We start from the raw sequence: 20580 nt of genomic DNA, 5'->3' as shown, positions 1-20580 counted from the left end.
CGGATAGGGTTCACTCAGGTCCACAGCGCAGCACAGGGAGGCTCACTCTGCATGACGCCTGTGTATGGCCTCGGGAGACCAGCCTTTTGTACAGCCATCCGTGGAAAAGATATTGGTCGGGCCTGATGGAAGACGTGCTCGAGCATTTCTCGTCTCATCATTTGTATCTGTATCTGTATCTGTATCTGTATCTGTATCCATAGATCGTCTAAGATAATCTCGCTAAACGCTGAATCCTTTTCTCTTTCCAATTTGTCTTTTCTTGCTCAAACCTCTCGTGGAACCTCGGCCGCAGCCTCAACGTCAACGTCAATGCTATGCCTCATTTGCCATGTAAGGCTCCCGCCTCCCTCTATACAGGCAATCAGCTCTTCGCATCCAGAGATTACCGGGGCCCCAATGCCGCCGCCGCCGCCGATGTTGCTGCTGCTTGCCCTACACTTGAGGGAGGGCAAGCTTACTTGTACCTGTACCTGTGCCTGTTCCTGTTCCTGTACCGGACACCTACACCGAGCTGAGTCCCCCAACTCCAGCTCCGGTGCGCATCATTTGTGTCGTCCCCACACAGTTTCACAAATTTTGAGAGCCTTTTTTCTTTATGACTTGGAGACGACGCCTCTCCCCCTGAACGGCCAGGCCATCTGACTCGCGACATTGATCTCGACGCCCAACTCCTCGGCAAACTGCCAGACCAGCGAAGGATTTTTCTGAAACCAGCGGCCGGAGAAGACGGCGTCCAGACCGCCCTCGGTGACGAGCTCGTTGGCCAGTTTCCCGTTGTCGATGCTGCCGACGCTCGTGACGAGCAACTTGTCGCCCACGCGCGCCTTGATGAACTTCGCAAAGGGGGCCTGGTACGCGGGCCCGCCCTTCATCTGGGCGCGCGGGTCCAGGCCGCCGCTGGAGACGTCGAGCAGGTCGACGCCGTGGTCGGCCAGCAGGGCGGCGAGGTCGGCGGACTGTTCTTGGGTCCAAGACTCGCGGACCTCCGAGACGGTCTCGAGCCAGTCGGTGGCGGAGATGCGCACCAAGAGCGGCATTTCTCGGGGGATGGTCTGGCGCACGAGGTCGACGATCTCGAGGGTCAGGCGGGCGCGGTTCGCGAAGCTGCCGCCGTAGTGGTCGGTGCGCTGGTTGGAGACGGGGGAGAGGAATTCGTGCAGCAGGTAGCCGTGCGCGGCGTGGATTTCGATCAGGTCGAAGCCGACGTCGACGGCGCGTCGCACGGCGGCCACGAAGGCGTCCTTGAGTTGTTGGATGCCCTCGAGCGTGTAGGCTTTGGGGTGCGGGTGTTGGTCGTTGTAGGCGACGGCCGAGGGGGCCCAGACGTCGTCGGGCCAGCCGTTGGCGGCTTCGACGGCCGTGGCGCCCGAGGACAGCCAGGGCGCGACCGTGCTGGCTTTGCGGCCCGCGTGGCCGAGCTGGATGCCGATCTTTTGGCCCTGAGAGTGAGCGAACTCGACGGTCTTGCGCAGGGCTTCCTTCTGCCCGTCTTCCCAGAGGCCCGAGTCTTCGGGCGTGATGCGGCCTTGGGGTGTGACCGAGGTGGCTTCGACCATGGTCAGGCCGGGACCTCGCTGGAGGATGCCGCCCAGGTGGGTGTGGTGCCAGGCGGTGTGGTAGCCATTCTCGGCCGAGTATTGGCAGAGAGGGGAGAGGAATATGCGGTTCTGGAAAGTGGTGCCGCGGATGGTGAGCGGCTGGAAGAGCTTGGGCGGCGCGGAGCCATTGGACTGGGGGTTGGCGGCGGTGCCGGCAGGAGGTGTCTGAGCTGGCGTGAAGTATGGCACACCGGGAGCGGGTTTGTTCTCAATGATGGTGGGCACGCCGGCAGCTTCTCTAGTCTGGTCGGTCATGGTGGCAGTGTGGGTGATAGTTTGTAGAGACGACTGGTGTGGGAGTGACTGTTTTATCACGGGATGGAGCGGGAAAGGAATGAACATATATATGAACAACTGACAGGTGCACCACGCCACTCACACCAGGCCTTAGTCACCGAAGTACCGGCCGTAGTTTACTCAGTACAGCGACATTGGATGGTCCGATATTGCAGCGGATGCTAGGGTCAACCGCGATACCGGCCGATGACGCATCTGAATGGTGGTGACTTTTTCTCGTGGGGCTAGACTCCAATATACAAGGCACCCACTTAAGATAGACCTGGTCCACAATACAACGATTGGCCCGGGGCACACAAGAAGATCTGCGAGATGACAAAGAGCGTCAGAACTTCTCGCCGACGCCGCCGAGAGATGCGAGCAAAGTCTATCGCTGGTTGCAGCAAGACATCCGCAAGCCAGTGTCATGTCAGCATCGCTTCTACCAATACGTCCCGTCTCTCGTGCTCTTCGCTTGTTAACTTAAGAATGCATTCTGTATCAAACGCTTGCTTGACGCTAAACATTGCCAATCACCACCATATATCTCAGTTTGCTCTCTTTGGCGCCCCGACTCAAGTCGTAGCTTGCACCACCGTCGTCCAGCACCATCTGCGAGCTCTTCCAGCCCCAGCTCTTGCTGACAACAAACTTCTCGGGCGCACTCTCATATATACTGAGCAGCCGCCCTGCTTTGTCTGGTGAATAGATCTTGAAGTATGTCTTGATCACGGGACGTGTGTCGAGATATGGTGGCATCGTCGGCACGTTGTTGCGCCGGTTGGTCCGCAGAAGTTCTTCGTCCTCCTCATCCGAGTCGAACAGCCGCGTCATATTCGACGTGCTTGACCTGCGTGGGCCCGTCCAAGGTTCAGGAGATTTGGCTTCCTCCTTCTCGACCGTGCGGCTTTCCGGAAAGGTTTCCAGACTCCCTGTCTCATGGTCTCGGTCCTGCCAAGGTCGGTTTCGTCGCTCCGTCTTCCGGAGCAGCATCTCCCGCTCTAGTTGCCCTATCCGATCGTCAACGCTGGCTGGGACAACCTGAGCCAGCGGGTCATCACTCGGCGAGCTTTCTTTCGCTCGGTGAAGGTATATACCAAGTTGCTGATTTTTCGACGTGTGCACTCGTTGAATGTAGAGATTCCATAACGATCCCGCGTACCAGAACGTCTTTGAGTATATCCGCTTCTTCTCTTTGAGCGTACGAGGGTTGGGGAACTCGGCCGAGAATCGGAATGGTGGAATCGACGTATACTGCGGCGCCGCTGCATTGCTTAGGCTCTGTGACATTGGCCGGCCACTGTCTAACACAAAGTCGGAAGCCCACGTCATGTCTGTCGGCTCCAAGCTGGCCGACAATCTTGCTGTTGCCTGAGTGGTCCAGTCGGTGTTGCTGGCCGTCGCTGCTGCATGCGCCTCTCGAGTACCACCCATTACGCACGAAATATCGTCGCTCGGGATCCAGAATTTCCGCGGTCTGCCGTTGCCATCCCAACTTGCGGATTCTTCATCTTCGTCTTCGCTCTGATCCGCAGCACGAGTATCGCGCTGTTTGCCTTTGCTGGTACCGCTTGGTGCATTTGCAGCGCTTACGTCCTCGTCATCTTCATCCGCGACTTGGGCTAAGCCGAGCTCCAGGTCATTCTCATGAGCATTCAAGACTCGCTGTCGGAGTTCCATAGACATCCAGAGAGCATCTGATATGACCTTCTCTGGGAGGATGGGCACTCCAAAGATGTCTCGGTGCGAACGTATTTGCTGTAACTGCTCGAAACGCAGATGTATGTAGTGGATACCCTCATCCAGTAACACCAACAAAGGCGCAATTTCGGGCGAGGTATACAGTGATACCCACGGCGCATCTCTGTCAGACACATTCCGGGCGTTTCCTAACCCAGACTGCCTTCGATACGTGGTGTCGAACCGGACGGCAAAGAAGCGCAATGACATCGGTTTCGAATACAGGAATCGTCCATCGGTGGAGACCAAGCCAGCTTCAATAGCCTGCGCCTTTAGTTTGCGGTTGAGAATCTTGGTAGCCAGAAACCAGCGTTCCCACTCGGATGGGACGAAGAATGGATCGCCACCGATGACTTCCCTGATCAGTTCTGACGGAATGGCGTCCCAGTGCTGATACTCCATCTCCCACCCTTCTCTACAGAGCATAGCTTTGGCAGATGCCATTATCCTGTCGCCCGCTTTGCCGTAGTAGTTGTTTGTAACTAAGCGGATGAGATGATGGAGCGTCGGAGGCTGCATCTGGCGCAGGATTGAGTCAACACTCGACTCGACGAGATCGGGCAAGTTCAGCCAACATGCTGTGGCAAAAAGGCTCACTGCTTCTTGTTCCTCTTGCATTGGAAAGTGAGTTCCATACATCCGTTTCAGAGCCAATTCGAATGCAGTCTTAGTAATGTTGGAGTCTATCTCCTCAGGGTGTAGTTCCATTTCTTTGGCAGAACTTTCAGCCCACGGTCCCGAGAAGGCAGACGAGAAGAAGGGGACCCTGTCAAGCACGAGCTTATGCAGCCGGTAGGCCTCCCCGAATGCCAAAATTGTAATGTCAGAATGCCGACCTTCTGCAAACCCTTTGTGAAAAAGATGGCCAGTCAAGGTCGAGGTATCGTTGAGGCTTCTGCCATGGTTGGACAAACTGCGAAGATGTGAATGTAGTCGAGAAGCTGGTGCCGGCGTTGCAATGTCGCTTACGGCAAAGAGTCGTGAAAGTGTTGTTGGCAACGTCGAGTTCTCTTGTACCATGACGGAGGATCCAGTTTCAGGGTCATCCAGATCCTTCTCTAGAGTGAGAAGTGGCGGCAGTGCGGACCTTGGTGGAGAGGATAGTACATCATCGAACCTTGGTGGCTGCATTCGAGCGCTGGCACTAGTCAGTGCTGCGTATGGACCGGCACTCGTCGACGTTGTAGCAGCGCTGAGTGAGGCAAGAGCGGTATTCGCGCTCACTGAAGCGGTCGGGGGCCCAGACACAAGTATGGAGCGCAGCGGTGACTCGAAGATGGCTTGAGAAGACGACTGCTCACCTGCTGCCAGAGCGTGGACTTGGTTGGCAGAGGCTGCTCGACGCTGTGCAGGTCGGTCTCGTGACTCGGGTTGTGAGGAAATCGACGGGCTCAGGATACTTCTGGAGAAGCGCGGGGAGTCGTGCTGGTTCGAGTTGCCGTTTGCCTCACTTGAGGGAGGGCTGCGTACATTTTCGTCACTGTCGACACTAGAGGCCCCTAGTGCAAGGCTTAGGGCGTCTGCAGCACGCCCTCGTCGGGGGGTCTGGTTGCCTGCCATGAGACGCAGGTCAACAGTTCCTCAGCATAGTCAAGACTGATCTAGCCTGTTGCAGGCTCAAAGTGCAGATGAGTGGCCGGGCCTCACGTGGGTAGGGCAAGTAAGCTATGATACCAGCCAGTCTCCAGGATCTGTGGTGCAGACGAAACGGAACACAACGAAATTATCTTCTGGGCAATAGTACTCAATGCTGCTCACCGCTTGGGATTGCTGAGAAGATTAATGTAGTGCGAGTGAGGATATATGGAGGAGGTTGGACAAGAAACATGTCATGCGCCACAGAAACCCTGCCGTTGCCAAACCTTAACCCCACTCGCACCTGGCGTTTAGACAAGTTTATCTCCCCGACGCTGCACTGACCGCAGACGATGGCCCCTTGACCTCGCAGGGTGTAGCTTGTGAAGTTACTGCTCCGAACCTCTCGCCTTCTCGGAAAGACTCGTCAATGATGAGATGAGTGTGTCGCAGTGCCAGAAAACAAAGAAATGACGACGCAACTCCCTCATGACGAACCCTCAGTCCGCTGCCCTCAGTCCTGTCCGTGAGACCTTCGATAGTGTACCTCTCGAGCCTCGAGCCGGGCAGCCCGGAAGTAACGAGTCCCGGCATGCTTTCGAGAACGGCCATATTGCCACGAAACATGTTGCAGAAAAACAGTTTGTCGTACAGGATGGTGACGAGGACGACACCTCCGTCGCCTCACCGATCAATGCTCATGGATATGTGTATGAAGACCCAGGCTCCCAAGCTCTGAACGGTGGAGGTGGACCCATAAAGAACGGCTTCGACTCTTCGCAAAGTCCTCCAAACTTACGAGCATTGGCCCAGTCACCTCATATTCCAGACCGCCGGCCTAGCAGACCATCATTACCCTCTTTGCCCTCCCCTGATATCACTGGCTCAGGGTCCTCGGTACCGCCTTCTGCCATAGACAGCGATGCGGCCTTGAGGCGCTTCTCGGGCGAAAGTCAGAGCAGATATCAACGACTGCGAGGCTTTTCGGATCTTCCTCCGTCTCCTGTCTCGCCAATCGGTCAGGCTGTCAACGGAGCCCCAGAATCTGATCGAAGACGCAACCGCAACTTGACCATTGATACGTCCGGTCATGCTCTGCTAGACTCGACTAGCCCCAGTTCGCAACGTCCGAGCAATTTACAGCGAGCGCTTTCCACCCCTGCTGCGTCTCGCGCGGCCTCCACTCCGCGCAAGTCAGAGAAGGGACGGGCTGGATCTACGAGTCACGAGCCCGACAGACCGAAAACCGACAAAGCAAAGCTAAGGCCATCAATCAATACTGGAAGATCACTTCCATCGCCAATGCCTCAGTCGTTCCCACTACCGCCTATGTCCATTCCGACATACCTGCAACTAGAGCTATCGTCACAACGTCCCTCAAATCATTACATTCATCGGTCGGCAACAAATGACTTCCCTTACGAATCTTCGCGTGTGAAGATAGAGCGGTTGCTGAATTTTCTCTTTCTACCGATGCATCTGGAAGGCGTTCTGTGGTTCGGCATGTTGGCATGTTTAGACTCGTGGCTGTACACGTTCACGATTCTGCCTCTGCGGTTGCTTAAGTCGTTCTACATTCTTGCGCAGTCGTGGTCCACCAACTTGGTCAAAGAGGTGCAGTTTGTCTCAGCCTTCATCTACACAGGATCGGGCAGAATGTGGCGGCGTCGTGGCAGGAGCGTGGCAGACCGGAAGCCATCAGGCAGTGAGCCCGGATCGGCAAAGATCAAAGGTGACATCGCGGCGCCTGGACCCACGCGCAGGCTTCGGCACCACCGGCGATCAAAGTCAGTACCCTCGAATCTAATGCCCGACGACAAGGCGGACATTCTAAAAGGACTACTCATCCTTTGCACTTGCACAATATTACTTCGGTTTGATGCAAGTCGAATGTACCACTGGATCCGTGGACAAGCAGCCATTAAACTCTATGTGATCTACAATGTGCTGGAAGTGTGTGACCGCCTCTTCTCTGCGCTGGGTCAGGACGTACTCGAGTGTCTATTCTCGCGAGAGGCGCTGGAGCGGAAGCCAGATGGCCACAGCAAAGTATTGCGGCCTTTCTGGCTGTTTATGCTTGCTCTGGCGTACACCATCATTCATTCTACCGCGCTCTTTTACCAGGTCATCACCCTGAATGTGGCAGTCAATTCATATTCCAATGCGCTCATTACGCTGCTACTGTCCAATCAGTTTGTTGAAATCAAATCGACGGTCTTCAAGAAGTTCGAGAAGGAGAACTTGTTTCAGCTGACTTGTGCCGATGTGGTTGAGCGCTTCCAACTTTGGCACATGTTGGTCATCATAGCATCACGAAATATTGCTGAGACTGGTGGTCTCGGTCGGGGCTTCGGGTCAATTAAATCGGCGGCGGCAGTCACACCCGTGTCGGCACTGAAGAACAACGTCACTCTCACCCAAGCTGCACCGCCGCTCTCTGTCTCATCAATTCTTCCGCTGTCATTCACGATGGTTCCTGATATGGTTGCATCGATCACGTCGTACGTACCGACCGTCAGCCATGTCCTGGGACCGTTTCTGGTGGTGCTGGGATCGGAGATGCTGGTGGACTGGCTCAAGCATGCATACATCAACAAATTCAACAACACGCGCCCAGCGATATACGACCGGTTCTTGGACGTGCTTGCGAAAGACTATTATACGAATTCGTTTGGCGATCAGAATCTGACCAAGAGGCTCGGCTTGCCTGTCATTCCCCTAAGCTGTCTGCTTATCCGGGCGAGTGTACAGACATATTATATGGCAGTTGCGGTTTGGGCACCGGCACCATCTACCTCGAGCACAAGCCTGGCGAGCATACACGAGCAGTACACAAGCAGTCTCGGCTCGAGCCCGCCCTCTACCACCGCGGCGATTGCGTCCACGCTCGACTCACTGCTCGGCGGAATACCGTCTGCGCTGGCAAACTCCAACGTTACGACTCACCTCACTGCAGCGCTCATTGTAATCATAGCATTCTTGGTATTGCTAGCGATGAAACTGGTGTTGGGCATGGTGCTTTTATCATTTTCACGGAACCGGTATCGGTCAATGAAGGAGCGCGAGAAGGAACCGATCTATCACGTAGAGGGTGGGCGACGAGTTGGTGGATGGGGTGTTGTCGAAGTCGACGAGGACAAGCGGCGATGGATCTACGACGATGACGCCGGTGGACTTAGAGCGCTGCAGGAGCGAGAAGAACGGGACAAGATGAAACGGGATAGAGAGCGAGAGAAAGGCGTGGGCGTGGACAGCTTTGATAAGGTCAAGCGCTATGAAATGATAGCGAAGCGAATATGGTAGTCTAGAGTGTTGATAATGATAGCTATTGGGCGTATGCTCGTGCGGTCACAGTGTGGTAGGACGCTACTAGTAGAGTGAAGTATGAACTATTCATTTCGATACTCGGAGTATGTGCCGGGTCATGATTCATCAACTCATCGACCGACGCGTCGCTTGTGATCTATAACACACATAAGCGAGTCAGGGGCAGACGCCGAAAGACAGACTCTGCCTGCTTTCCACGGGCAGCAAGCAGGCTTAATCCTGGAAATGTGGACTGCATAGTGGAGCGGGCTGGGCGTCGGGCAGTTTCATGTCTATCAGCGTTAATAGGCTATCCAGGCTATCCAGGTCATCCAGGTTGTGGCGGTGACCAATGCAGGATGAGAGTATTGGTTAGATAATCCCTATCTTGAGATCGCGTTGGCTGGCGATGGGCACATGGCCGCCTGACGGACAGTTCCGGGCACAGAAGACCTCCGGCCCACATGCCATGCTCAGAGCTGCTTCCCCCTGGTACTGGATGTGCGATAATTACGGTGCGAGACCGAGGTAGCTGTTACTTTCACTGTGCCCCGGGGTAAGTTTTCGGAAATGTCTGAAGAGGGACATGGGTGGAGTGGGCGGGTGACTTGTTGCGCCGGGAGGCGGTCGATAGTCGCTGTCGCGGAACGTCCAGTAACGGTTCCGAGAAGATCTTTTTCGTATCAAAGGCTGCAAGGAGAACCTGGCTGTTAGGATGGAGACAGATCAGACAGCGGTAGCCACACGGGAGCCAAAAGACTGTGCGAAGATCAGGGCACTGGCAGCGCGCACTGCCGGCCGGGGCGCCGCGACCTGACCACCTGGGACCTGACCCATCAGCGCGACGATCGATGCCCATCTTTGCCCAATTGCTCGGACTGGCGACGGGAACCACTGAGTGAGCCACCGCGCCGCCCCATCTCCGTCATAATCTACCAACGTCTTAGAGTACTTGGTGTAGAAATTGCACAGAAACTGCTGTCTCGCGTACAATTCATGGTGGTGCAGAGACTGCTCGGCTGGGAGTGTGTATCTGTCTGCTACTGATTCAACCCCGACGTCCCCCCACTGCGGCCGCCGCATCTGCACCGGCACCTTGCACCTGCAGCTGCTAAGCGCCTGCTCCTCCTGCCACCTCCGCCCACGTCAACCAGCACCACCTCTTCCTGCCTGTTCGTGATCTCAACATCCCTTCACCATGGATTCCGACTCGCAACACAGTACTGGCAAAAAGCGGCGCGCAACTCTCACCAAGAATCCTCCGCCCTCGGCCTTGTCCTCCCGACCTTCACTGCGCAAACTGCAGTCTGCTGCGTCGTCAACGTCTCTTCTCCAACGAGCACCTTCTGCACCCTACCCTCGCTCTCAACAAGGCTCTCATTCCGCTCGCGATATTCACCAGCGCACAAAGTCTACCCAGTATGCCTCATCCGTATCGTCGCTCGACCATCCTAGTACAAACCCGTCGCCTATAATCCCCTCCACCGACAACTTCGCTTATCAGCAGCCACCCAACTCACACCACACCGATCTCGTGGGCGCGCCCTTCGATGCTTCTGGCCTTCTGTCTTCCATCCAGTCGGCGTCGACAGAGGGCGCTCCGTTGAACGCAGTTCCTCAGCCGACAGCTAGACCACCTCCCCCACCATTACTACACACCCACACAAGTCCTGATATGCGAAGCCACCAGTTCCAGGGCGTACAAACAATTCCGCCCGGCGGTCAAACCATGGAGACGACTCCACCGAAAGAGAATGGCATCATGAGCCCGAAGCGTTTCTCCGGCGAGGGCAAGCCAACAACCACCCGCAAAAAGAGCGGCTTCTCCAGCTTTGTGAACAGCATGCTGGGCTCGCCCCGCACAATTAAGATCTCAGCGCCCGAGAACCCAATGCACATGATCCATGTAGGATATGACAATCATACTGGCCAATTTACTGTGAGTCTACAGCTCCCCAACCAACCCTCAGCCACTGACCGTGAACAAGGGCCTACCAAAGGACTGGCAGCGCATGCTGACCGACGCTGGTGTCTCCAAAAATGAGCAAGAACAAAACCCCGAGATGATGATGAACATTGTTGAAACCTACAAGAGTAATTTCGGAGAACAAGACCAAGCTGTATGGCAAAAGTTTGATCATGCGAAGTTTTCAGATTCGCCGGCAAGCAGTTCATCTAGCTATCAACAAGGCGGTAATACACCTACCGGCGGTGTCAGTGCAGGTCCATTTAGTCCTGCTGGTGTAATATCGCCGCCTCAGAGTCCTCGATTCCCACAGAACCACGAAGGCAGTTTCGAGAATCCCCGCGCGCCCCCTCCCATACCAAGGCTACCTTCTGGCCCGGGAGCTGGCATGAAAAGTGCCCCTGTGACCAACATGATGCCCAACAGAGCGCCACCGAAACCACCTACGTCGGCACCCAACATCGCCGTGCCTCACCGGCCGGCTCCAGCCCCACCTGTTACTACGACACCTGCTGGTAGACCAAGTCAAGAGCAGACTCGGCCGCCGATTCCTGCAGCAGCCCCGCCTCCTGCCCCGATCACTCCGGTCGAAGGTCCGCGCTCGAGATCGGGCTCGAAAGGTCAGCCTGGTATTACGTCGCCGAAGCCAGCCCAAGGTATCACCTCTCCAGTGATGTACCAACAGCAGCAGGAGGAAGCCATGCGCGTAGCTCAGGAAGCTATTCAAAGTAAACAGCTTGACCGCTCGCGCAGCCAGCGGCAACCTGCGCCGGCAGCCAAGCCGGAGCAACCTTCAATACCTCAGCAACAAGCCCCGGCGGTACCTCCGAAAATTCCGCAGCAGCAGAGTCCAGGCATTCCTCAGGATCCACAACAATACGTGGCCGTTGCTGGACAATATCCCAACCAGCCCTCCGTAAGTACAGCTCCAGGTGCGGTGCCGCGGCCGAGGAACCGCCCCCGACAACCCAGCAACGGGGCTGAAGTTGCGGCAAGGCTGCGTGCGATTTGCAGTCCTGGAGATCCCACTCAAAAATATACAAACCTCAGTAAGATTGGGCAGGGGGCTTCAGGTGGTGTGTTCATGGCATCCGAGGTGCATACCAGGCAGTGTGTTGCTATCAAGCAGATGAACCTCGAGCAGCAGCCAAAGAAAGATTTAATCATCAACGAGATCGTTGTCATGAGAGAAAGCAAACACAAGAACATCGTCAATTTCATGGATAGCTTCCTTCACGATGGTGATCTATGGGTCGTCATGGAGTACATGCAGGGCGGCAGTTTAACAGATGTGGTGACGTTCAACATTATGAGTGAGGGACAGATTGCTTCGGTCTGTAGAGAAGTGAGTATGATAATCTACGACAAGCGGCAGGGCTAACGATCACAGACATTGTACGGACTCCAGCATTTGCACTCGAAAAATGTCATCCATCGAGATATCAAATCCGACAACATCCTTTTGTCCAACAAGGGCGACATCAAGCTTACCGATTTTGGTTTCTGCGCTCAAATTAACGACTCACAAAACAAGCGGACGACTATGGTAGGCACGCCGTACTGGATGGCTCCTGAGGTCGTTACCCGCAAGGAGTATGGCCGCAAAGTCGATATCTGGTCATTGGGTATCATGGCCATCGAAATGATCGAAGGCGAGCCACCGTATTTGACCGAATCTCCTCTCCGAGCGCTGTACCTCATTGCGAAGTTTGGGACGCCCCGCATCAAGAACGAGCAGGATCTTTCCGATGTCTTCAGAGATTTCCTCTACTTTGCTTTGAAGGTCGAGCCCGAGAAGCGTGCTAGCGCTCATGATCTGATACATGTGAGTCACTAGCCCCGTCTACTATTCGGGGTTCACTAATTGTCCAACAGCATCCTTTTATGCGGAAGTGCGTACCTCTCGAGACTCTTGCACCACTCGTGCAGGCTGCTCGAGAGAGTCGAGCTGCCGAGAAGTCACAGCGTGCTGCCGCGAACTAAACAGAACTGTTTCAACCCTGAATATGTATACTACGAAACGCAAAAGCACTAGCCTCTTTGGGCCACTTGTTTCGATGGCTTCGAACAATTCGGCAACCGGTTTGGGAGACGCCGTGCTACTACTGAGGGGCCAGCAGCCTGGTATTCCTCTATGATTTTGATGTTGTGCACTACGAGCAATGTTTACCAGTTGATTTGAAGCACGAAAACAGAAATGAAATATAGAAACGCATGGGTATGATAAACGGCTACCGGGTTGAAGGCGAGCTTCGATTCTACACGACACTCATGGTGCACTCTTGGTTCGATTCTAATGGTCTACTATTGACGGGGAGGATTGGTGGATTGGAAGGACTGATCAATAGGCGAATGGAAGGAGGCAACAGCGATTATATCATCTGTGATACGGGCTCGCTATATACACCTGAGAAAGCGGCGTTTCTGATTCTAGATGTCGAGAGCCTGGCGAGGGAGGTCATTGAGCAGGATGTGGCTGCGCAGATGGGCAGATAGGCAGCCTAGTGTATTTCTGAAGGAGACAGGCGCCCAATCTATTTGACGATCCCGGCAGCGGCGCGTTGTCGCTATCGAGTCACGTCTCGTCCCGTCAAGTGTCAATATAAGGCATTCACGCAAGATTTGGCCGCCTTATATGCCCTCGACTAACCGAAAAGCGTTAGTCTAGACGCCCGCATCGACTTCAACCTCCACATCTCAGCTACCCGGCATCACCCATAGCTTCTCTGGAACCCGGGTAGATCTACGAAAGGTAGGTGGCTTACCATGCTGTAAGACCCATCAGAGGCTAGTCGGCGAGTAGACTCGACGTGCGGTACCTCACCCTGCACGAGAACTCTAAATTAAATGGTAGAAGCAAGTACTTCATCACAACCTACTCAAGATGAGCAATCAAGGCACCTATCAGGCGGGCTATCAGGCTGGCTACCAAGCTGCGCTCCTGGTCAACTCTCAAGCACAACCTTCTCATCTCAAAACCCAAGCTCCGTATCAGCCCCCAGTATCCTATCCTCCTCAAGAGCCCCAAATCAAGCCAAGACCTCAATTGCCACTTCGACCGGCGAACAGCACCCCCAAAACTCGAAACAATCCACTTCAGCCATATTCAGCCCAACCTTATCCCCCACCACCACCGCCACGGCCCCTACTCGCCCCCCAACCACCCCAGATCTGGCAACCTACCCCCGGCACGACCTGGAACTACATCCTCTCTCATCCCCTCAACCTCTCCCCCTCCCCACCCTTACTCCCCCTCTCCAGCGCCGAAGTCTACATCCTCGACCTCTTCGACACCCCCACCCCAACAATCACCGCCCTGCACGTCCAAGACCGCAAAGTCGTCGCCTACTTCTCCGCCGGCAGCTACGAGAACTGGCGCCCGGACGCCCGCAGCCTCGATGACAAGATCAATGCCAACAAAAAGACCCTCGGTAAGCCCATGGATGGCTGGGCTGGCGAGCGCTGGCTCGATGTGCGCAGCGAAGCGGTCCGCGACGTCATGCGCCGCCGGCTGGACCTCGCGCGCGACAAGGGCTTCGACGCCGTGGACCCGGATAACGTGGACGGATACGACAATAAGAACGGCTTGGGGCTGTCGCGCGCCGATGCGGTGGACTATGTGCTCTGGCTGGCGCGGGAGGCGCACGCGCGTGGCTTGGCGTGCGGGCTGAAGAACGCGGGGGATATCGTGCCGCAGGTTCTGGGGCACGTGGAATTCGCCGTGCAGGAGCAGGCGCTGCAGTTTGATGATGTGGATGCGTTCATGCCGTTTGTGCGGACGGGGAAGGCGGTGTTCCATGTCGAGTACCCGAAGGGGGAGAATGCGGAGAGTAAGAAAATGAATACGCTGGTGAGGGTGGAGGGGCGGGAGAGGGAGGCGGCGTTGAGATTGAGGGGGGAGGGCTGGAGTAGTATTGTGAAGAATGTCAAGTTGGATCAGTGGGTGCAGATGGACTGAGCCGTTGGTCCTTTCGGACGGTTTACTTACGACTTGTATGAGCCGGGGACTCGGACCTCTCTGGCTTTTCTGGCACCATACGCGGCATGCATCTCTGTAGATGCCGCGTTTTCCTTTGCGATATGGGTGGTTGCCTGATCGCCTCGTGCCAAGCAAAAACGACCAACCGGCTTTTAGCTTGATGCTCTGGTCACCTGAGAGACAACAAGATGTGAAAAAAAAGGGCAGTGAGGGCAAAGTGAACCGACTTAACAAACCGGTACAGGCGCACACAAAAATATCTAGCCACCTTGACAGCCAAAATGCAACAAGGCAAAAAATGCAAAAAGAACAGAGGAATATGCTCCCATAATCAGGAGGTCTTTGCGACCCATGTACCTTTTACGGTACAACTCCTAACTGAGAGATCTTGACCTTGGCTTGCTATGGCATCTTTCTTTTTTTGAAGTATTCCTCCCCGAAAACTACCTTGCTGCAGGTGTAAATTGCTGCTAAGGCGTAAAGTTTTCAGTGGCAACGACTCCGACCCCAGGACTTAGTGGTTTTCTCCTGCCTGGTTTTGTGGGATTGTAGGTCTGTGCGATTGTTGGGAGGGATTTTGGAATTTGTGGTATTTATGCAATGGAATGATTGCTGGGCAGAAGTTAGGCGGGTTGGGTGGCTGAGGCTGGGCGGGATGTTTCGGGGTCGTGGTAAGGAGTGGAAGGATCTTCCTCAGCTCTCACTGTTGGCTCGAGGATATTCAGACGGTATGTGATTGTACATCTGCACCATAAATGTACAGCACTTACCTAATGTCTTCAGATCCAACCTTTACCCGGGGCAAGGTGCCTGAAAGGACTGCCAAGTGGCACAGTCCGCATTTCCTGACAGCTCGACTCACCAGTATCGGCTTTGACCTCGAGCTCCATGTTCTGATCCGGAAGCTCAAACTGGCGGTGGAGGAAACTTCAGTGGAAGGATCCGCCAGGACCTGCCGAGTCTGGGCTAAGCCAACGAAGGGATGATAGATTGCCTCACCAACAGTTCGGACGTTGAGACACAGCTTGACGAAGGCCGAGATAGAGAACTACAAAATCGCAGCTCCATCGGTCCGCTGAGCATGAAGCGGTGGCTTACTGAGGACAAGCTTGCGATCGCTCGGTGTTGGAGTTGGCAGTTTGCTGTTGGAGGAGCTAATCGGGAATTACTGTTGGACGCGCTGAAGGCGATGAATGCTGCCGAAGAACAGAAAGCACTGTTGGCTTCTGTACAGAGATATGCGTCTTCTGTTGAGGAGATGACACCAGGTGTCCGACAACAGTATCCCTTTTCACTGGAAGAGCCACCTTTTGATCCACTGCAGCATTCTGCCTCGGTTGCCACAAGCCATTCGGACCCAAAACGCGAATAGTTCGCATTGCATGGGTCGTCATCAAATCTGCCGAACCACGATGCACCCCTCGAAGCGTACGGCCAAGTACTCAGAAGATACGTACCTGCTTACCTGAGCACCCGCTAGACGATCATAATATATCAGGCGCACGGTAGAGACTAATCACCCCTCTAGAGCCCATCGAGCTGGTCCTTGGTAAGCTGACTCGGGAAGTCCTAAGAAAAAGGCTAACGGTATAAGGCACTTTTCAGTCGGTGTTTGTAGATCCTGTAATCCAAGTTCCAACAGTCGCGCGGCTGTTGGCGACTAGCATCACGTCCATGTAGTCCACAATGCGATGCAAATTCCAGCTTTGATAATCAGAGGCAGTGAAGTTCGTTGACTGCCCGACTGCGCCTCATACACGAGGTGGCTGTGCCAAGAGATGACGTTCGCCTGTGACGATGGCCGCCTGCAAGGATCCACCTGCCACCTGCCACTGCACTTGGAGTCCATTCAGGCTGCGGTCCATCGTCTCTGACCTAGCAGGTAATCAGGCATCGTCGTTCCGCGTCTCGGGAACACTCACCTGCTACTCTCACTTATAACCCCCTGAGATCGCACTCTTTGAATTTTCCCCGCTATCATGTTTCGAGCGCAGCAGAATACCTTCGACGATGCTATCGGTAGGTTAAGCAAGGCTTCGGCAAGTGCTCTTGAGGTTAACTCAGCGACAGCGAAAGCGACGGACGAGAACCTCACATCCGAGAACTGGGAGTATATCCTAGATGTTTGCGACAAGGTCGGCGGTAGCGATGCAGGCCCGAAAGAGGCGGTGGCTGCCATGATTAAGCGGCTCGCCCACAGAAACGCCAATGTGCAGCTATATACGCTCGAGCTGGCCAATGCATTGTCGCAAAACTGTGGCGTTACCATGCACAGGGAGCTCGCGTCGCGGAGCTTCACCGATGCAATGTTGAGACTAGCTAATGACCGGGTGAGTTGGCACCAGCAGAAATACGGACGAAGACTGACGACCGTAGACGACACATCAGCAGGTCAAGAGCAAGATCCTCGAGCGTATGGAAGAGTGGACAAAGATGTTCAGCTCCAACAGCGAGTTGGGCATAATGGAGCAGGCTTACATGAGGCTCAAATCACAAAGTAAGGAGCTCGTAGTATTTCGGGCCCCTGGCTGACATATCTAGATCCTAATCTACAGCCCCCACAAGCGCCACAGAAGCAACGCATTACAGACTACGACCGACAACGAGAAGAGGAAGAACTGCAGATGGCTCTGAAGCTCTCGATACAGGACAAGCCAACTCCTGCGCCATCATCATCATCTCAACCCAGCGCCGCAGAGCTTTCGGCGCAGCCATCTTCCGCTACCCAGAGTCATGCTTCCCAGCCAGTGCCGCCTGGCACAACAGCAGCCACGGTATCACGTGTCCGTGCCCTTTTCGATTTCCAACCTTCCGAGCCTGGTGAGCTACAATTTCGCAAGGGCGATGTGATCGCCGTGCTTGAATCTGTGTACAAGGATTGGTGGAAGGGGTCTTTGCGGGGCCAAACCGGCATATTTCCTCTCAATTACGTCGAGAAGTTACAAGATCCTACCGCGGATGAACTCCAAAAAGAGGCGCAAATGGAGGCAGAAGTATTCGGGCAGATCAAGAATGTGGAGAAGCTGCTGGCGCTCTTAAGCACAAATTCGGGCGACATTGGTGCCAGAGAGAACGAGGAGGTTACCGAGTTGTACAACCAGACACTCAGCATCCGGCCGAAGCTGATCGAGTTGATTGGAAAGTACACGCAGAAAAAGGGTGAGTTGCGCAATCTAGGTTGAAGTACGAAGCTGACCATTGGCAGATGATTTCCAACAACTGAATGAGAAGTTCATCAAGGCGAGACGAGACTATGAAGCCATGCTTGAGACCTCTATGGCCCAGTCCGCCCAGCAATATGGTCGACCGGGACAGCAGCCGTATGGCTATGGCGGCGGAGGCCCGCCACCCCAAGGCTACCCGCAACAGGCGCAACGGTTTTACACACCGGACGGCCAGCCTCCCAACTCGGGCTACCCAAGTCAACCGCCAGGACCATCTTCTCAGATTCCTCAACCATACCAACAACAGCAACACCCTCCGTATCCAGTCTCGTCCCCAGCACCTCAATCGCATACTCCTGGCCCCCAGGCTCCAACACCCGCCCAGGATGCTTACGGCGCCTACCCACCTCAACGGCGCCCTTCACAGCACTCTGAATACCAACCCCAGGAGATGGGCACCTCTCTTTACAACTCTCCCGTCGATTCCAATGCTCCACCTCGACACTCCTTTCCACCACTCCAAACCGGTACGGCGCTGCACAACCAGTCACAAGCGCAGCTCTCGGAACCAGACTATTCCGCCTCGGTGTACTCGGAGGATGCGCCGGGGCAGCAGCTACCACATCAGCACACTGGCCCGGGTCAGCCTCCGCAACACGCACCCCCACCGCCAGGCCCTGGAGCACAGCAAGGATATCCGCCACAGCAGGGGTACCCGAGCAATCCGCCGCCGCCCAGTCATGCACCACCGAGTGTGCCTCCTCCGCAGAGTTTCAGTCCCGGGCCGGCGCCACAGCAACAATATCAGGCATATCAGCCGCAGCCGCAGCAACAGGCAGGCTACGCTGGGGGCGATCCGGGGAGGTTCTACCGATGATGAGCGCCATGTAGAGATGGAGAACTGGTGAAGGCTCACACGTGTTCATACTGGCCACAGGCGTCCACAGCTCATCCGGGGCGTTATTGGTGCAATAAAGTCAGCATGCACAACAGTGCCGCTTGTGGATATTAGCCTCCCCGTGGCAATCGCCGTGTGTTCCTCCCAAGCGTCGACAGCAAGTCGAGACGCCAGCGCAGGAATCGGCACGCCTGGGTCCCCCGATGGCGGCGCATGGCTCCGCTCTACCATCTTCGGTAGCATGGGTGCCGAGATTCAGAGGACACATGATAATGACAGACCCGAAGGAGAATTATGCCAAAGTCAAGGTGATAGCAGACTTGTAATGTTGGCAACTAGAAATCAGATTGTGGCGTAGCGTGGCACGGTATGGCGTGGCGTGGAGTGGCGTGTGGAGCATCGTATGGCGAATACCGCAAATACCCCCCCCCCCCCCGGATCCAAGCATCCGATCACAAGCAAACTCCTATTGCAAGAAGCGAACAAGACCTCCTGGTTTCTTCAGCCGTATTATGTACCAAGGCTCCATGGATTTCCGAGCGCCAATCTCCTCTTCCATCTCCGTACAGTAATCTGTCTTCACGTCGCGTTGATGCGACACTGTGGTGATGCCCCCTCCTACCGGATTGATCTATGCGACTCTGCGATCGAAAATGTCTAGCTTGTCGATTTCAAAAGACTAGATGAAACTGAAAACTTGCGACATGAAGACATGAAGACAGGGAGACATGGAATGCTTCGCAGCGCGCCAAGGATCTCCGGCTGTTGTTCGTTGTTTTTTCGGACCAATTTCTTTTCATACCTGCATGGCAGGATGCGGTGGGGATTACGCTATGTTTTCCGGGGAGGGGGAGGGGGGACAGGGCAAAACTAGCAGAGTCGACGACCTTCAACTAATTAGGAGCCAGAAGGAAAGATCGAGAGTCAGCGCGCGGTCCGTCCGGTATGTATATATACTATACTCATGGATAGATACGCAGGGGCGGAAAGCATGGAAGTTTGTGTGCGGAACGCAGCCGCTTTGTAGCCTCACTCGTATTGCGTATTGGAGCTCTCACATGCAGTGCGTGGCTGTGGTTTTGGGACAGCTGCTGCGGTGCTAACCGTGGGCTGTCCATGGAGCGTAGTCAGTAGGCTAGATCGGTCACATATCTATTGTCGTAGTTAGCTGGTCTTGCAAAAGTATTGTTTTGATGATGGCTGTAGGCGGTCAACGTTAGGCAGCCAGTCTGGAAGCGATGCCTCGGTCCGCAACGCAGTGGTATCTTTGAGCGAAGGAAGAAGATGTGAGTGATGTGAGGATGCGAAGATATGTGATCTGCTTGTTGTGTCTATTTGCAGGCCGCGAAAGGGATGAGGAACGGTCTCCGGCGTAGCTTGTCGAATCAAAGGAGATTTGATCTTGCTTGGTCAAATCCAGTTTCGCTCTCGGCCGAGGATTAGAGGAGCGGGCTTGTCCTGCCCCAGGGTTTGGTGGTTGGTAAATCGAGCCTGCACCTCGTGTATAGCCCAGTTCCAATGTCACGCCATGCTGCGCTCTCTCCTTCTGAAATGTAATCTATTTCTTGTCCTGTGTCTGCAGATACTGGTACGCACCAAAAGCGAGCAGACCTCCCACCAGCAGCACAGCGTACAACGCAACGCCGAAGCCGGTCTCACCGCCAGAGCTCTTGCCTGGGCCAGCAGAAATCTTGTCGGTGCCGCCGGTGTTCTTAGAAGGCGGGTCTCCAGCAACGCGCTTCAGGTTGCCGACCAGCATGCCGTCGAGGATCTCGCGGGCTTCGTCGCTGTGACCGACATCCTCAAACGCCTCAGAAGCATCTTGGCCACCAACGTCGAGGAGAACTTCTTCGCCGCCGCTAGAGTGACAGAGAGTCAGTGGGGCATCCAAACAGTCAGGACGTACTCAAATGTGGGGCCTGAAGGTGCGGAGGTGGTAAGCATGAGCAGACTTACGGGTGCTCGTCAACGAACGACGAAGCGTTGTAGACTTTGTCGTGAATCACAAGGTAAAGGTCTTTCTTGGAGTTGTGCGCAGACACATCGGCAAAGGTGAGTTCTTCCGACATTGTGTA

General features: G+C 55.0%; 7 protein-coding genes across 7 annotated transcripts; 4 read left to right on the top strand and 3 right to left on the bottom strand.

Annotated features, from left to right (window-relative positions):
- Positions 1-596: 596 nt before the first annotated feature.
- On the bottom strand, positions 597-1856 carry HMPREF1541_05364 (uncharacterized protein; the record flags this gene model as incomplete). The annotated part of the gene is made up of 1 exon (XM_008719704.1): positions 597-1856. One exon carries the CDS (start codon positions 1854-1856, stop codon positions 597-599), a length of 1260 nt encoding a protein of 419 aa, XP_008717926.1.
- A 540-nt stretch (positions 1857-2396) lies between these two features.
- On the bottom strand, positions 2397-5177 carry HMPREF1541_05363 (uncharacterized protein; the record flags this gene model as incomplete). The annotated part of the gene is made up of 1 exon (XM_008719703.1): positions 2397-5177. One exon carries the CDS (start codon positions 5175-5177, stop codon positions 2397-2399), a length of 2781 nt encoding a protein of 926 aa, XP_008717925.1.
- A 504-nt stretch (positions 5178-5681) lies between these two features.
- On the top strand, positions 5682-8495 carry HMPREF1541_05362 (uncharacterized protein; the record flags this gene model as incomplete). The annotated part of the gene is made up of 1 exon (XM_008719702.1): positions 5682-8495. One exon carries the CDS (start codon positions 5682-5684, stop codon positions 8493-8495), a length of 2814 nt encoding a protein of 937 aa, XP_008717924.1.
- A 1201-nt stretch (positions 8496-9696) lies between these two features.
- On the top strand, positions 9697-12447 carry HMPREF1541_05361 (uncharacterized protein; the record flags this gene model as incomplete). Its single annotated transcript, XM_008719701.1, has 4 exons — positions 9697-10437; positions 10487-11809; positions 11855-12289; positions 12340-12447. 4 exons carry the CDS (start codon positions 9697-9699, stop codon positions 12445-12447), a joined length of 2607 nt encoding a protein of 868 aa, XP_008717923.1.
- Positions 12448-13348: 901 nt separating this feature from the next.
- HMPREF1541_05360 (uncharacterized protein) lies at positions 13349-14422 on the top strand (the record flags this gene model as incomplete). The annotated part of the gene is made up of 1 exon (XM_008719700.1): positions 13349-14422. One exon carries the CDS (start codon positions 13349-13351, stop codon positions 14420-14422), a length of 1074 nt encoding a protein of 357 aa, XP_008717922.1.
- Positions 14423-16422: 2000 nt separating this feature from the next.
- On the top strand, positions 16423-18484 carry HMPREF1541_05359 (uncharacterized protein; the record flags this gene model as incomplete). Its single annotated transcript, XM_008719699.1, has 5 exons — positions 16423-16462; positions 16514-16773; positions 16820-16940; positions 16985-17602; positions 17649-18484. 5 exons carry the CDS (start codon positions 16423-16425, stop codon positions 18482-18484), a joined length of 1875 nt encoding a protein of 624 aa, XP_008717921.1.
- A 1579-nt stretch (positions 18485-20063) lies between these two features.
- Positions 20064-20574, bottom strand: HMPREF1541_05358 (uncharacterized protein; the record flags this gene model as incomplete). The annotated part of the gene is made up of 2 exons (XM_008719698.1): positions 20064-20364; positions 20462-20574. The coding sequence occupies 2 exons, from the start codon at positions 20572-20574 to the stop codon at positions 20064-20066; spliced, it is 414 nt and encodes a 137-aa protein (XP_008717920.1).
- Between the last annotated feature and the right edge of the window lie 6 nt (positions 20575-20580).

The sequence above is a fragment of the Cyphellophora europaea genome, assembly GCF_000365145.1.
Source record: "Cyphellophora europaea CBS 101466 unplaced genomic scaffold supercont1.5, whole genome shotgun sequence".
NCBI lineage: Eukaryota > Fungi > Ascomycota > Eurotiomycetes > Chaetothyriales > Cyphellophoraceae > Cyphellophora > Cyphellophora europaea.
This window is presented reverse-complemented; position numbering and strand designations above follow the sequence as displayed.